General features: G+C 37.4%; 1 protein-coding gene across 2 annotated transcripts in view; it reads right to left on the bottom strand.

The window, feature by feature from the left end:
• The window catches only part of SMARCAD1 (SNF2 related chromatin remodeling ATPase with DExD box 1), a 42,143-nt gene that overhangs the window by 24,693 nt on the left and 4,307 nt on the right, over positions 1-13,143 (bottom strand). For both annotated transcript variants that reach the window (XR_015697860.1, XM_087724108.1), the window contains exons 2-8: positions 9,626-9,953; positions 8,120-8,291; positions 6,529-6,706; positions 5,933-5,996; positions 3,888-3,979; positions 1,506-1,589; positions 988-1,072 (exon numbers count right to left, since the gene is read on the bottom strand). Coding sequence is in view for 1 of the 2 variants with exons in the window: in XM_087724108.1 (XP_087580234.1) it covers positions 988-1,072; positions 1,506-1,589; positions 3,888-3,979; positions 5,933-5,996; positions 6,529-6,706; positions 8,120-8,291; positions 9,626-9,866 (916 nt within the window). In the remaining variant the exon portion in view is untranslated. The remainder of the gene's footprint in view (positions 1-987; positions 1,073-1,505; positions 1,590-3,887; positions 3,980-5,932; positions 5,997-6,528; positions 6,707-8,119; positions 8,292-9,625; positions 9,954-13,143) is intronic.

Raw genomic sequence — 13,143 nt, 5'->3', positions numbered from 1 at the left:
CATTTTTACATGCTTTCAAACTGCTAGATTGGCAGAAGCTGGGACAAGTAACAGGAGCTCACTCGGTTCCGCGGCGCTAGGGATTCGAACCGCTGAACTGCCAACCTTTCTGAACAACAAGCTCAGCGTCTTAGCCACTGAGCCACCGCATCCCACTAAAATATATGTATAGTATGCAATATTGGCGAATAGCTGTAGTTTGGGTATAGGATGAGGGTAAAGGTTTGTTCTCTGAGCTTGTGGGCTGGTTTCCAAATGTTCTGTTCCCAGGCTAAGTGACATCTCCAGCGGAGTGTAGGGGATGCCAGTGTCCTTATAAGGGCCCTTATAAGCAGAAGAACACTGAAACTGACATCCCCTACACTCCGCTGAAGATGTTACCTAGCTTGGTAATGAAATGTTTGGAAACCAACCCACCCTCTTCAACTGGAGGAGAACATATTAAAGTGATAAAACAGCAATATTATTTGCTTACAAGCTTACTTCAAGATGCTGGAGCTTACCTTTAAAGTTCTAATTGGCTTGGGACACAGCACCTAAAATACCAATTCTTCTTACTCTATGTCACTCATGTTTAAAGATTACCAGAATATGCATTGCCACCAATTCTTTTAGCTCATTTGTAAGAATGAGACAGAGAGCTTCTTCCATAATGACACTGTCTCACTTAACATGTCATGAAATGGTACTTATTCTCTTATTTTAATTCTGATTAAAACTTGCATGAAGATTTTGCTTTCTTCATTTGTTAGGTTCGTATTTTTACTATGTCGTCTTACATTTTCATCATATTACTGTAATTTCTTTTGCTTCTTTTATGTTAAGTCCTGCTTCACTAAATTAAATAGAATCCGTACAGAATAATTTTTAAACCTCTTTAAAACCTTTTATTAGAAACAGATTATGGATCTCTCTAAATATGTGGGCAATAAGAAAGATGCATGCTCAGTTAATGATATATACCAATTAAAGTAAAAGTATCTTTACCCTCTTGATCTTCCATAAATGCTTTTAAAGAATCCAAAGCTTCTTGATATATCCAGTTATGTTCCTGAAGTACATCTCTCAGTTCCTAATTCACAAAATAAATAAATCCTGCATGATCACAGGATTAATAAACCATATAAAACACATACAGAGAGCTTGCTATCAAAACTGCACATATGTATATAGTCTCATCTAAAAAGCAGTTCAAGAAAGAATCCTGGTATTGAGAACTACAATGTACAGCTTGCTAAATCTACAAGAGTCTTTATATTTTATCTAATAATTAAGGCTGAGATGCTATAGCAAAAGAAGTCTCAATTTCAGTGAAAATTTCAATCCTTCAGCCTTTATGTCAGACTGAAAACATGGTTAGGAATGGTTCGAATATTCCTATTTACAGTTTAAAGTGCTCCAAGCTCCTAAAGGTATATGGGATAGACAGATATACAATCTTTGGTGGTGCTACATATCTATTTCTAATATTGGCCTAAAACATATACTGTCGAATAGAACCATACCTCTTTATCTAAACTTGGAAATTCTTTGTGCAATTTGCTTACTAGATGTTCATGCTTTCCCCCCTCGTTTTCAGGATCTTGCAACTATGGTTGGAAAAAAAAGATCAATTTTAGTTTGCAATTCAGCTCTACCATTTAAATACATGTACATTAATTAAAACAATCCTAAAATATTTATTATGTAAATACATCATAATTTAATGGGGGGAAAATCAGTAACCAGAAAACCCATTTAGGTAAACTAGCAGTGCTTAATGGTTGGATCAATACAGTGGGACCTCTGATCCCAAACGGCTCAGACGACGAACAACTCGGGTGCCGACCGAATGCTAAATGCTTCACTCACGTCACAAACACATCCTCGGGTGTCGAATAAACACAGCTGCAGTGATTTTCCCTGCCTCAGCGATTTCCCCTTCCGTGCCATTTTGTGTGTGTGCACACATGCGCAGTTTGTCTTGCTTCTGATCACAATCACAAATCGGGTGCTGACTGAAGTCCTGGAAGGGATTACGTTCGGCACCCGAGGTCCCACTGTACATTATTTTTCATAAAATTAAACTAAGCATTTCAGATACTACGGTGAAATTTTGATATTCAATATTCTCTCACAAGAGAGAGTGAGAAGGAGAGATAGACAGACATCTGTAACTATACACAAAAGCTGTAGCTTAATCAGAATTAAGACTGTACATATTTTTCTCTCTCTACTTTCCACTAATTCAGTAAACAAAGATTTTAATCAAAGACAGGTGTAGATAGTCTAGTGACAGACTGATATGCAATCTTTAGTGGCACTACATAACTCTAGGGTCCCAGGACTTTTGGAACTCTTCAGAAAACTCTCAAAGTTGATGTCAAATTATATTTTAGAATGTAACAGGACAAAATTCTAAAATAGGGCCAGACTAATCATATTACTTCCAGTTATTTAATTAAATTAATTTTAATTCAGTTTTTTGTCCTGGCTCCACCTACTGCTTTATCCAGCCATTGTATTCCATGCCTATCACTATCAAATACAGACCATGGTACAGAGAAATTGTGCAAACAGGCTCAAGGCCATGTTTAGCATTTAATGGCATAATCCAAGCAGCTATATCGCCATTAACTGAAGACATGAAATACCGTATTTTGCAGAGTATAAGACGTACCCAGGTTTTGAAGAGGCAATTTTTTAAAAAAAAGTAGGCAGGTAGATAGAAGGATAGAGAGGGAGAGAAAGAGAGAGAAATACAGTAGATAGGTAGGGAGAGGGAGAGAATAGTTAGGTAGGTAGATAAAGGGATAGAGAGAGAGAGAGAAATTGAGAGAGAGAAATACAGTAGGTAGGGATAGTGAGAGAGTATGTAGATAGGTAGGTAGAGAGATAGAGGGAGAAATAGAGAGAGATAGAGAGAAATACAGTAGATAGGGAGAGAGAGAGTAGGTTGGTTGGTTGGTAGAGGAATAGAGAGAAAAATAGAGAGAAATACAGTAGATAGGTGGGGGGAGAGAGAGTAGGTAGATAGAGGGGGGGGAGAGAAATAAAGTGGATAGGGAGAGAGAGAGAGAGATAGGCAGGCAGGTAGATGTTTCCAGGTGTATTTATCCATGTGCTGGAGAAGGAAATTGCTGACCTGTAGCACCTAAAACTTTGTTTCTGCTGGCACAGTACTTGATCAATGTAATTCTCATCAATCCCTCCAACTAAAGAGCTTTCTGAAAGGAAAAAAAAAGTTTTTGAACTCTGCAAACCTCCCCAAAATGGCCTGTATTTTGCGAAAATGGGCCCATTTTTTTTAAAAAAAGGCATGAATACTGGGGGGGGGGGCTTGCAGAGTGCTCCTGGGGAGGGGGGGCAACAATGAGCAAAAAATAGGCCGTTTTTCATGAAAATGAGCCTTTTTTTGTCAAACTTTTTTGCATGCATAGCCTTATGGAGGCTTTTAGAATGCTCCTGGGGGCTGCGGAGACAAAATTGAGCAAAAAATGCCCCATTTTTCACTCATTTCTGCCCTCCCCAGCCTCAAGGAGCTATCTGAAAGTCTCCATAAAGGTATATATGACCATTTTGGTGAAGGGGTGGGGCTTCGGGAGGCCAAAAATACTGTAGTCAGTGTATAAGACACACCCTGAATTTCACACTTTTTTTAAGAGAAAAAAAGGTGTGTCTTATACTCCGAAAAATACGGTAGATGAAAAATGTATTTAGCAGAGCAGAAGCAGAGCAAGATCCTTATATATTAAGCAGGTATCATCAACAAAGACTACTGGAATTTTTCCACTTCTTGAATAGAGTAAGCAAAAGTTTAGTGAAGTTTGTGATCTTCTGCTTTTGCTACTGAGTTCCACACTTAGTTTAGGTTTTGGTATTTATTGAAAATATGACCAAATGCTCACAGGTTCAAGTCTTTTCTTTTTTGCACTTTGGTCATCCTTATCTTCAGAATTGTTCATTTCACCATCTTCAAGCTTTCTCTTTCGAGATCCTCCTTTTATAAGTAAAAAAGTACATTAAATTAATAATTTGAAAAGGACTTTCAGTCTAATATCTATGTGATTATGGTTATTTGTATTATTTCAGGAACAGTAAAATACTTTAATAAAATTATGTTGGGCTGTCTTATTTAAAAACATAAACTAAACTCACAATCATAATTCTCTCTTTAAAATAGTACTGTAGAACGATTAAGATTAGCCTCCCACCTACATGTTTTGAAACACTTATTTCTTATACAAGTTCCAGACAGTATTTTAGTATTGTTTATGCACATGCAATATAGTTTACTTTACAGTGTGAAAGATGTATATCATTTAATGGGAAATCTATTGCCATTATTGCAACAAACACAGCTTTTTGTCTTCTCTTCTCACAAACTACAATTCGGATGAGTGTGTGAGCTCAGTATCTTCAATATATATCAGTGTCTATTCATTAACACATACGCCCTCTTGATTTTATGTTAGTTTGTGGTGGTGATCCTAACCCATAAGTTACAATTATAATTTTATAAATTCTAGAGTGTATAAACACATTTGCTCAAATTCAGTCGCAGTCCAATATGCAGTAAAAACATTAGGCTGCTTCATACACTTGAACACCATTTAGCATTGACAAAATCACCATTAGTCACTTGCAAACTACAGCTTTACTTGGAATAGCTCACATCCTGCAATGATACAGGCAATATTATTAAACAGTATCTGCCTATCCCTAGTCTTTGGGAAGGACATGGTAAGTAGATAAAAATGCCACATGTACCGTATTTTCACGACCATAAGCCGCACTGAAAATCCTAAAATTTGATCAAAAACCGGCAGTGCGGCTTATAACCCGATGCGCTTTATGTATGGAAAAAGATCGAAAATCTCTCCCTCCCGATTTTACGCTCAAACTTGAAGCTCGCAAGCGAATGACCGCGCGCAGCCACACACACGTCCCTCTGGTCTCTCCCTCTCAATTTTACGCTCAAACTGGAAGCTCTACCACACGTCCCTCTGGTCTCTCCCTCTCAATTTTACGCTCAAACTGGAAGCTCTCGCACACGTCCCTCTGGTCTCTCCCTCTCAATTTTACACTCAAACTGGAAGTTCTCCCACACGTCCCTCGGGTCTCTCCCTCTCAATTTTACGCTGAAACTGGAAGCTCTCCCACACGTCCCTTATTGTTTCGTTTTCACAATGTAATCAACTGTCGCCTTTTAGAAGAAATGATTAATCTCTCCCTCTTCGACAAACAGGTGTTCAATAATGGAACTTAAAACTAGGCCATTGTTTACAGACTTGTTTATTCTTCCATGATTCTTTGTACACAAATACCCACTATTGTGTCTTTGTCAGTTACTATAAAAAAGATCTGAAATTTTACTGTTATGTGAAAACACTGTTAAAAAAAAAGAAGAAGCTGAGGGCAATGGGGAAACAAGGAACCAAATCAAAACAAAACATCTTTGTGAAGTATTTAAACACTGTAAAACTGGAACAGCATTTTGTTTAAAGTGCATCTACAAGGTCTCAATTTAAGCAATTTTAACAGATTTCTGTACATGCAGTATGTTATAACATATATTTTAGTTTAAGGATAAGTTTATATGCATAAAATGATGGTTTAAATGTTTGGTTTCTGAAAAAAGTTACTTGCACAGTAGGAATTAACCACCTATTTGTGCGTATTTAGCAATGAGTGACACTTAGTGACTTCTCATAACTTTGGGAAAAAGAATTTAAGAACATGTGACATTAGGTACGTAACAAAGTTGTTGCTCTTTTGACTCTCCTTGTATACAAGTTTCAGTATTTTATGTAAGTTTTTTGTTAGTATTTATGTCAGCAAGTCTATATAATATTTGAAAAATAATAAATAAGAAGGTGGGATGATATAGTAGTTATATCAAACATGTCAATTACAAAAAAATCATAAAAATCAATAAAAAATAGCCGTATACCTTCATCAAACAATTTTAGACCAGCAGCTATAGCTTCATCCATAGTATTTGTTGATTCTATGAGCTACAAGAAGAAGATGAGAAAAAATTTCTTTTCTAGATTAAAATTATTATTACTTTAAAATTTTGCTATGAAATCCTATGCATTTTTATTCGGAAGTGCAATATACAGTATATGTGTGTGTGAGACACAGAGGCTGAATACATCATTGTTATCTTCTTTCTAATACAGGCAGTCCTCGGCTTACAAACACTCATTTAGTGACTACCTATATTCTGATTAAGGCTGTTGAAATACAGGGAAAGAGAAGACAAGAAATTGAGAGAGATTTATCTTCAGACATTCATGGTATCAGAGGTGGGTTCAGGCAGGCTCTACTGCTGGTTCGCTGGTGCGCGCCGAATGCGTGCATGCACAATGCAATAAAAATGCTTCTGCACATGCGCAGAGAACCAGTTTGGGGGCGTGGCAGGCCTGGGTCACTGCTGGTTCCAGTGACCTAGGCCCCCAAACCACTACCGGTTCGGCTGAACCGGAAAGAACCCACAACTGTAAGATATGTCTATGATATTTCCTGATAATTATAATACTGTACCTTTAATAATGCTTGGTCACTTTTTTGTGGGAAAAGTTCTTTTAATGTTTGGAGTTTACAGTAATTCAGATCCTCTTCCTCCTCCTCTTCCTCTGTGGCATCTGACATTTCAGCTGGACTATTTTTATGGAGAGATTGTGATGATTCATTCTCACTTTCGTCATCAGAAGGTTCAGAACTAAATGTGGAGATAAAATATTATGACAATTTTTACTGCAGAATTAAAAAATACATCACAAAATACATAAACATACATTAGGTAACAGTGGTTAGACATTAGAATGATAATAGAAAATTTCCTGGAAATCAAAAATTATAGACCTATTAAAAAATCTTACGAAAAACAGGAAATTTTTATTTTCTTTAATCTAGAAGATTTTTTTGCATTCTTTTTACAATGATGTAGATTTTTTTTAGCTCCTAGGATTTTAGATCCCCAACCCATTCCCCATTCTGGGGCGTGGCCTGTTTGGAACAGGCCACCCAAAAGCACTCATACACAAAGCTCCATTTGGGTAGGTGCTCACACGTGAAGCTCCATTTTGGAATATTTTATTCTAGTTAATTATTTTTTCTGATTTCATTTATGATTCTGATTCAGTATGCTATGTTCAACCTAGAACTTTAGAAAAACAAGCAAAAAATAAAACAGTAAATATTCAAGACCAATATATCAGAAAGGCATATTGGGAAGAACATTCAAATTTAAATAAGAGAAACCTTTCTGGAAATATCTGATATGGATTATAGTATTTGACATAATGTATCTTATCATTTAGCATCTACTTGACAACTTTCACAATGTTACTAATTAAAAGCAATTTTATGGTGAATCTCTGTATTTTATTCAGAACTATATCCATTAAGTTCACTAAAATTCGTGGTTTACCATCTTATTATGTTTATGCTGAAAATTTTATATGTGATGTCTCCATCGGAGCCTGAATCTGTGCGGCAAGACGAGCTGGAACTGGAGCCGTCAGAGATTGAGGGGGCAGCTTCATTGGCTTTGGAGGAAAATGGGAAGCAGCAGGTCAGTCGGGCCAGGGCTTTTCAGGATTAGGACGGCTTGTAGGCAGGGAGGAACCAGGGCTGGATGACCAAGAGAGGCTAAGCAGTGAACATGAAAGAAAGAGCTCAGGCAATGAGCAAGGACCACCCCATCCTGATCCGTGAGCATGGAGAGTAGAGAGAAGGCAAGAACAGCGTAGACTGAGCTGGCTCCACCCCTCCTCACAAAGCACACCTGGGGACAAAGATTTAAGGACATTCTTTGTGCGCCCTTGCTTACTGGACTCTTCAACTTGCTGGATTTATTGCTGTGCAGCTCTGCTATTTACAGTGTTGGGTTGCACTATATGCAGCCAGAGGTTGCAATATATATGCTCTATTATCATTTTGATCTGGGACTTGCCAGAAACGTGGGAGTGTTTGGAGAAATTTGGAGCAATTTGAATTGCCAGCTTCAAGTGTTATCTCTGTGCCATGCCCCAGGTCACCCCAGGAAACCTGAACATCAAATCCTGAAGATTCCAGATTGATTTTTAATTTTAAACTAAGCAATTAATCTGAAAGAAGTTATAAAACTTACATTATAATAACATCCCTTCTAGAAACCGAGGATTGCTTTTTATTTTTGCATGTCCCTCGTACTTCTTCATCTTCACTCTCAGATGACAATTCAATAACATCTTTCTTATATTTAAAATACTTGGATTGTACTGTCCTCTTAGCTTCAGGAGTTTCTGGGATACTGGAATCATCTTTGGAAGCAGAATGAACGATACAAAATATACATTATTCATAAACAGAATTAAAATGCCTTTTGTAACCAAGATGTATTTTGTGATACAATGATAAATAAAAAATTGTTCTTAACTCTGAATTTTTAACACAGAGAATTCTTAACTGATGGCAGAGACAAATGAAAACACACACATAAAGTGGCATATTTGATATGCCCCCCTGAAGCATAGTGAAAGTTTGACAAGCTGTAATAGTACCATATGGCTAGAAAGATGTACTGATATAGCAAGATGGAAATTTAGAAAAAAACTTGCAACTTGAAGTCCATTGGACTCAATAAAACATAGTTTACATATAAATGCTCTATTTGATAATAGTTCCAATTAAATATGTAGTTTCCCAAAATTTTCTGATTTATATAACTATCACCAACTCTGAGTTCAAGAATATTTTATTCTCAAGTTTAGAATATGTGCACCAAAGCATTGAATAAATTCAGAATGGATTAGACATAGATCTCTCATTGAACAAGAGCAAAAAAATATGTTTTTAAAGATTAACATTTATACACAAAACTAATTGTTTTATGATTTTGTAATGTAATCTATGGGGCCAAGGAAATGGAAAATTTTGTTTTAAAAAAAATCAATATACACAACAAGCTCCATTTAGAAGAGATTGAATGCCACTTAATTGGCAACATTGCCTACTAACAAAATAATCTTCTAATAAAAACTTCATCTTACCTGAATTGAGATTTATCTAATATTTAGGTTACTTACCATATTTTTTGGACTATAAGACGCACTAAGCTTTTGGGGAGGAAAACAAGAAAAAAAAAATCTGCCTCTGCCTCCCAGCAATTTGCCTCCTTGCAGCAAACAGTCCGGTCAGCTTCAGCACAGCCTGATTTATCATCAGCAAGTGATTGGCAGTTCTTGAACTGCGACACTTCCACAAGTCTCCATGATGCTCCAGCTGCTTGGCGGAGCACTGTGCAGGTGCTATATGCACCGTGCGCGTAAGCGCCAAAAGCTTAAAGCACAGGTAAGAAGTGAGGGCAGGTGGGTACTGGAATGGTATCCGGTGCTCCAGGCTGGCTCCGGTATGCCCATACCGGGGCGTACTGCCTGCAACCCACCACTGGTCTGAAGGCTCAGGGAAAAAAAACTCTGGTCCCGGTGACCAACCCAGATTGAATCTTGTAATTTAATAAGTAACTAACTAGTTTTCTAGAGAATACCAGCATTTTTGTTTTGGAGTAATATTTTAAAGTGTTCCTTAGAGCAGTAAAGTGATATTCATAGGATCTTGATTGATTTATAAATGGGGGGGGGGACCCAGGGTTTACCGGTTTCCTCAGACACATCAGATGCTGGAGAGGTTGGTCCAATAGTATGATCATCATCATCTTCTCCACCAACAGTAGTAGCATGATCTTCTGAAGGAGAAGGAACTGTAGAATCCTTCCTTACAGTACTGAAAACAGTGGGCTCTTTCTGATCTTCAGGAGAATCTGAAGACGGAGCATTTTGTCCTTCAATGTTGGCCCTCTTCTCAAAGCGAAAGCGGTCCAGATTAAACAAACTCATGATCTTCGTTCTTCACGTTTGCCAGTTTATAATGTTCGGTTTCAAAATTGCTGGGAATTATAATAGCCCCACATAAATGGAGTGCAACTGGAGAAAAAATAAGGCAAGTTATTAATGAAGATAATCAACGATGCAATGTAGTCTAAAGTGTGTATTTTACCAAGCGTCAGCTGTGGGTTATCAGTCAGCGCTGCTCTATTGTTGTCTTAGTTTATTCAGATATTTCTTTCCAAACTGTTTTAATGCTGTACATTTTAAGACAAACTCCTGCATCGCAAGATGCTACCAAAACTCTTAACGTTTACTTATTCTCTTCATACATTCCTTAGATGTATTAGATTGGATAATTCTTAATTCTAAGATTAAATTAATTAATTAGTTAATTACTTATTAATATACTTGTTTAATTATTTAATCACTAAAATAATTTTAGTGACTTTTATACCATAGGATCCTATTTTTTATAAGATCCTTTAAAGCATGAGTCCTGAAAAAGCAGTACAGATGTATTTTAGATAAATATGGAGCCGCCATGAATCAATATTAGCTTTTTCTTCCCACTCCTACTATTCTTGGGTGCACATGTCATGCTAAGCCAAGATAAAACATCTGTTTATTGACTAAGGTAGAATTTACTTAGTTAATGTATCACACTAGGCCATTAGGCATAATTTATAAAGCCTAATCATGATTCCAAAGACCACTCTAAAACAAAAACAAATAAACCCATCCCCTTGGGCATTTTTACAGACAAAAATATAAGCACAATGCATTCCACTGCAGACATTTAAGATTTCAAACAGGGTAAAACTTAGACAAATATTGTGAAATCTGATATTTGGGTCATTGGATAGCCATTCTACCAATAATCCTGTACATACATACTCATCATATTCCCATACCCAGACAGGAGAATATGATACCACCCGAATCTGAGAGAAGAAGCTTTAAAAAAAAAATCTCTACAAGTCTAGAGAAAGCCGTGGCTACTTTTGTGATTCAGAGAGAAAAGTATATGTTCTTACATATTATTAAAAAAACTTCATTTGAAGAATCTGCACAGCTCTTTATCTCAAGCAGTTATTTGGCAGCTAGAACAGACTGGATAATTAACCGGATACAGAATACCATTGTACTATTGGCCTATTGTCTTGATGCAATCCCAGTCTGTTCAGTCAACAATGTTATGGAGTCAAAATATTTACATTAGTCAAAAGGTTTCAGTTTGAGATGCAGACAACACAAACTCATCCTCAACAGCCGGCAACTGTCTTCAACAGTGAAGGGACTCAGGGAAGAAAACATCTTGCAGCCAAGAAGGCTCCACACCCATTTGCAGTATTTGGATTTGGATGACCCTGAGGAGGGAGAGAAACCTTCTAGTGGCCTCAAGGACTCTCTAAAAGAATGCAAATGTTCAGCTATCTGCAAAGAATATAAATCCTTCCATTCACCACCATCCAGTCAGAAGCTTCTTGAATGAGAAACAAAATGTCTTAAAAAAAGACCTCTTAAAAAAACACCCCCCCACCCCCCCACCCCAAGAAAGTCCAGTTGCCTCCTGGAAAAGCACCATTGGGACACCACGACCTGGATGACTGAGAATCTCCACAGGCTTAGTCAAAAGGGTGTCCACATGATATAAAGACAGAAACTAACATTCAGAAACCACTACAGGGAAATTTCCTTATGCTGATGGCCCTTGAATTATGACAATTGGGACCAGAATTTCTATTGCTAAGCAAGGTGGTTGTTAAATGAGTCACACTCAATTTTACCACCTTTGTTACCACAATTGTTAAACAAATCGCTATAGGTTTTAAATGAATCATGCAGTCATTAAGTGAATCCTGCTTCTCCCATTGATTTTGCTTGTTGCAAGCCAGCTGGGAAAGTTGCAAATGATCATTCTAAAGGCTAGAAAGATGGTGTTCACTTTTCAGCCTTCCTATTGGACACTATCAAAGATCTGACAAAACCATTCATTTGTACCTATAAATCCACAATTAATTTCACCCTTTTCCATCTGTGTAGCAAAGGAGTATATAAGCAAATGTTCTGACTCTGAAAGCTGCTGCCTATAAATAAAATTAAGATCCACTCACAAAGTTTTTATTTTGAAATTCTGACCCAGACTATAAAGGTTGTGGCACAATGTAGTACAATGTCCAAACGTTTAAAAACATTCACCTTCTGCATAACACAAAGACGTTTATGGGTTTGTATAAGTTCACTATCTCCCTTCACAAAACTGTTAGTCTCAACACTTGAGGCCCTTTACATAGAATAGTTATGTTGCTAATCTGCGTAGCCTACATGGCACTAGAAAGAGCAATGGTGGGTATATTATATTATGGAAATATGTACAAAGAACTTCCCTTTATAATTTGTATGCCTAGAAAACACCTGGGAATTTGAGGTTGAAGAGATTCATTTATCCTCTATCATTCCAGCAATCGTTTTCTTTCATCTTGCTGAGGTTCTGAGATGCCAAGAAGAGCAGTTTAATAGCATCATGAGCTTTCTTCCCATATTCAAGATCTGCAGTTAAAGAACAGGGGTGTCAAACTCACGGCCTTTGGGCCAGATGTGTCACGCGCTGGCCATCCCCACCCCCATTTTAATGAGGGGGGGAGTCGCGATGCACCACATGATGTATCTTGACAAGTTTGACATTTTTGTTATAGAAGCTCTATGCAGAAAAACAAAATGCACAGGTATAGTATATGTGGTACCTTGCTCAATAGTAGTAACTTTGAGAGGGATCTTTGGAATCCTAGTGGACAACTATTTAAATATGAGCCAGCAGTGTTTGGCAGCAGTGAGCCACCTGCCAAAAAAGCCAACACAATTCTAGGCTGAATAAATAGAGGGATAGAATCAAGATCACATGAAGTGTTAATACCATTTTATAATGCCTTGGTAAGGCCACACTTGGAATGCTGCATTCAGTTTTGGTTTCCACGATGTAGAAAAGATGTGGAGACTCTAGAAAGGAGTGCAGGGAAGACCAACAAAGATGATTAGGGGACTGGAGGCTAAAACATATGAAGAACGGTTGCAGGAACTGGGTATGTCTAGTTTAATGAAAAGAAGGACACGGGGAGACATGATAGCAGTGTTCCAATATTTCAGGGGTTGCCACAAAGAAGAGGGAGTCAAGCTATTTTCCAAAGTACCTGAGGGTAGGACAAGAAGCAATGGGTGGAAACTAATCCAGAAGAGAAGCAACTTGGAACTGAGGAGAAATTTCTTGACAGTTAGAACTATTAATCAG

This window comes from Thamnophis sirtalis, unplaced genomic scaffold (genome assembly GCF_051295495.1).
Source record: "Thamnophis sirtalis isolate CommonGarterSnake01/CBP01778 unplaced genomic scaffold, rThaSir2_p1.2 scaffold_10, whole genome shotgun sequence".
Lineage (NCBI taxonomy): Eukaryota > Metazoa > Chordata > Lepidosauria > Squamata > Natricidae > Thamnophis > Thamnophis sirtalis.
The sequence above is the reverse complement of the archived record's forward strand: the minus strand, read 5'-3'. Positions and strand labels throughout refer to the sequence as shown.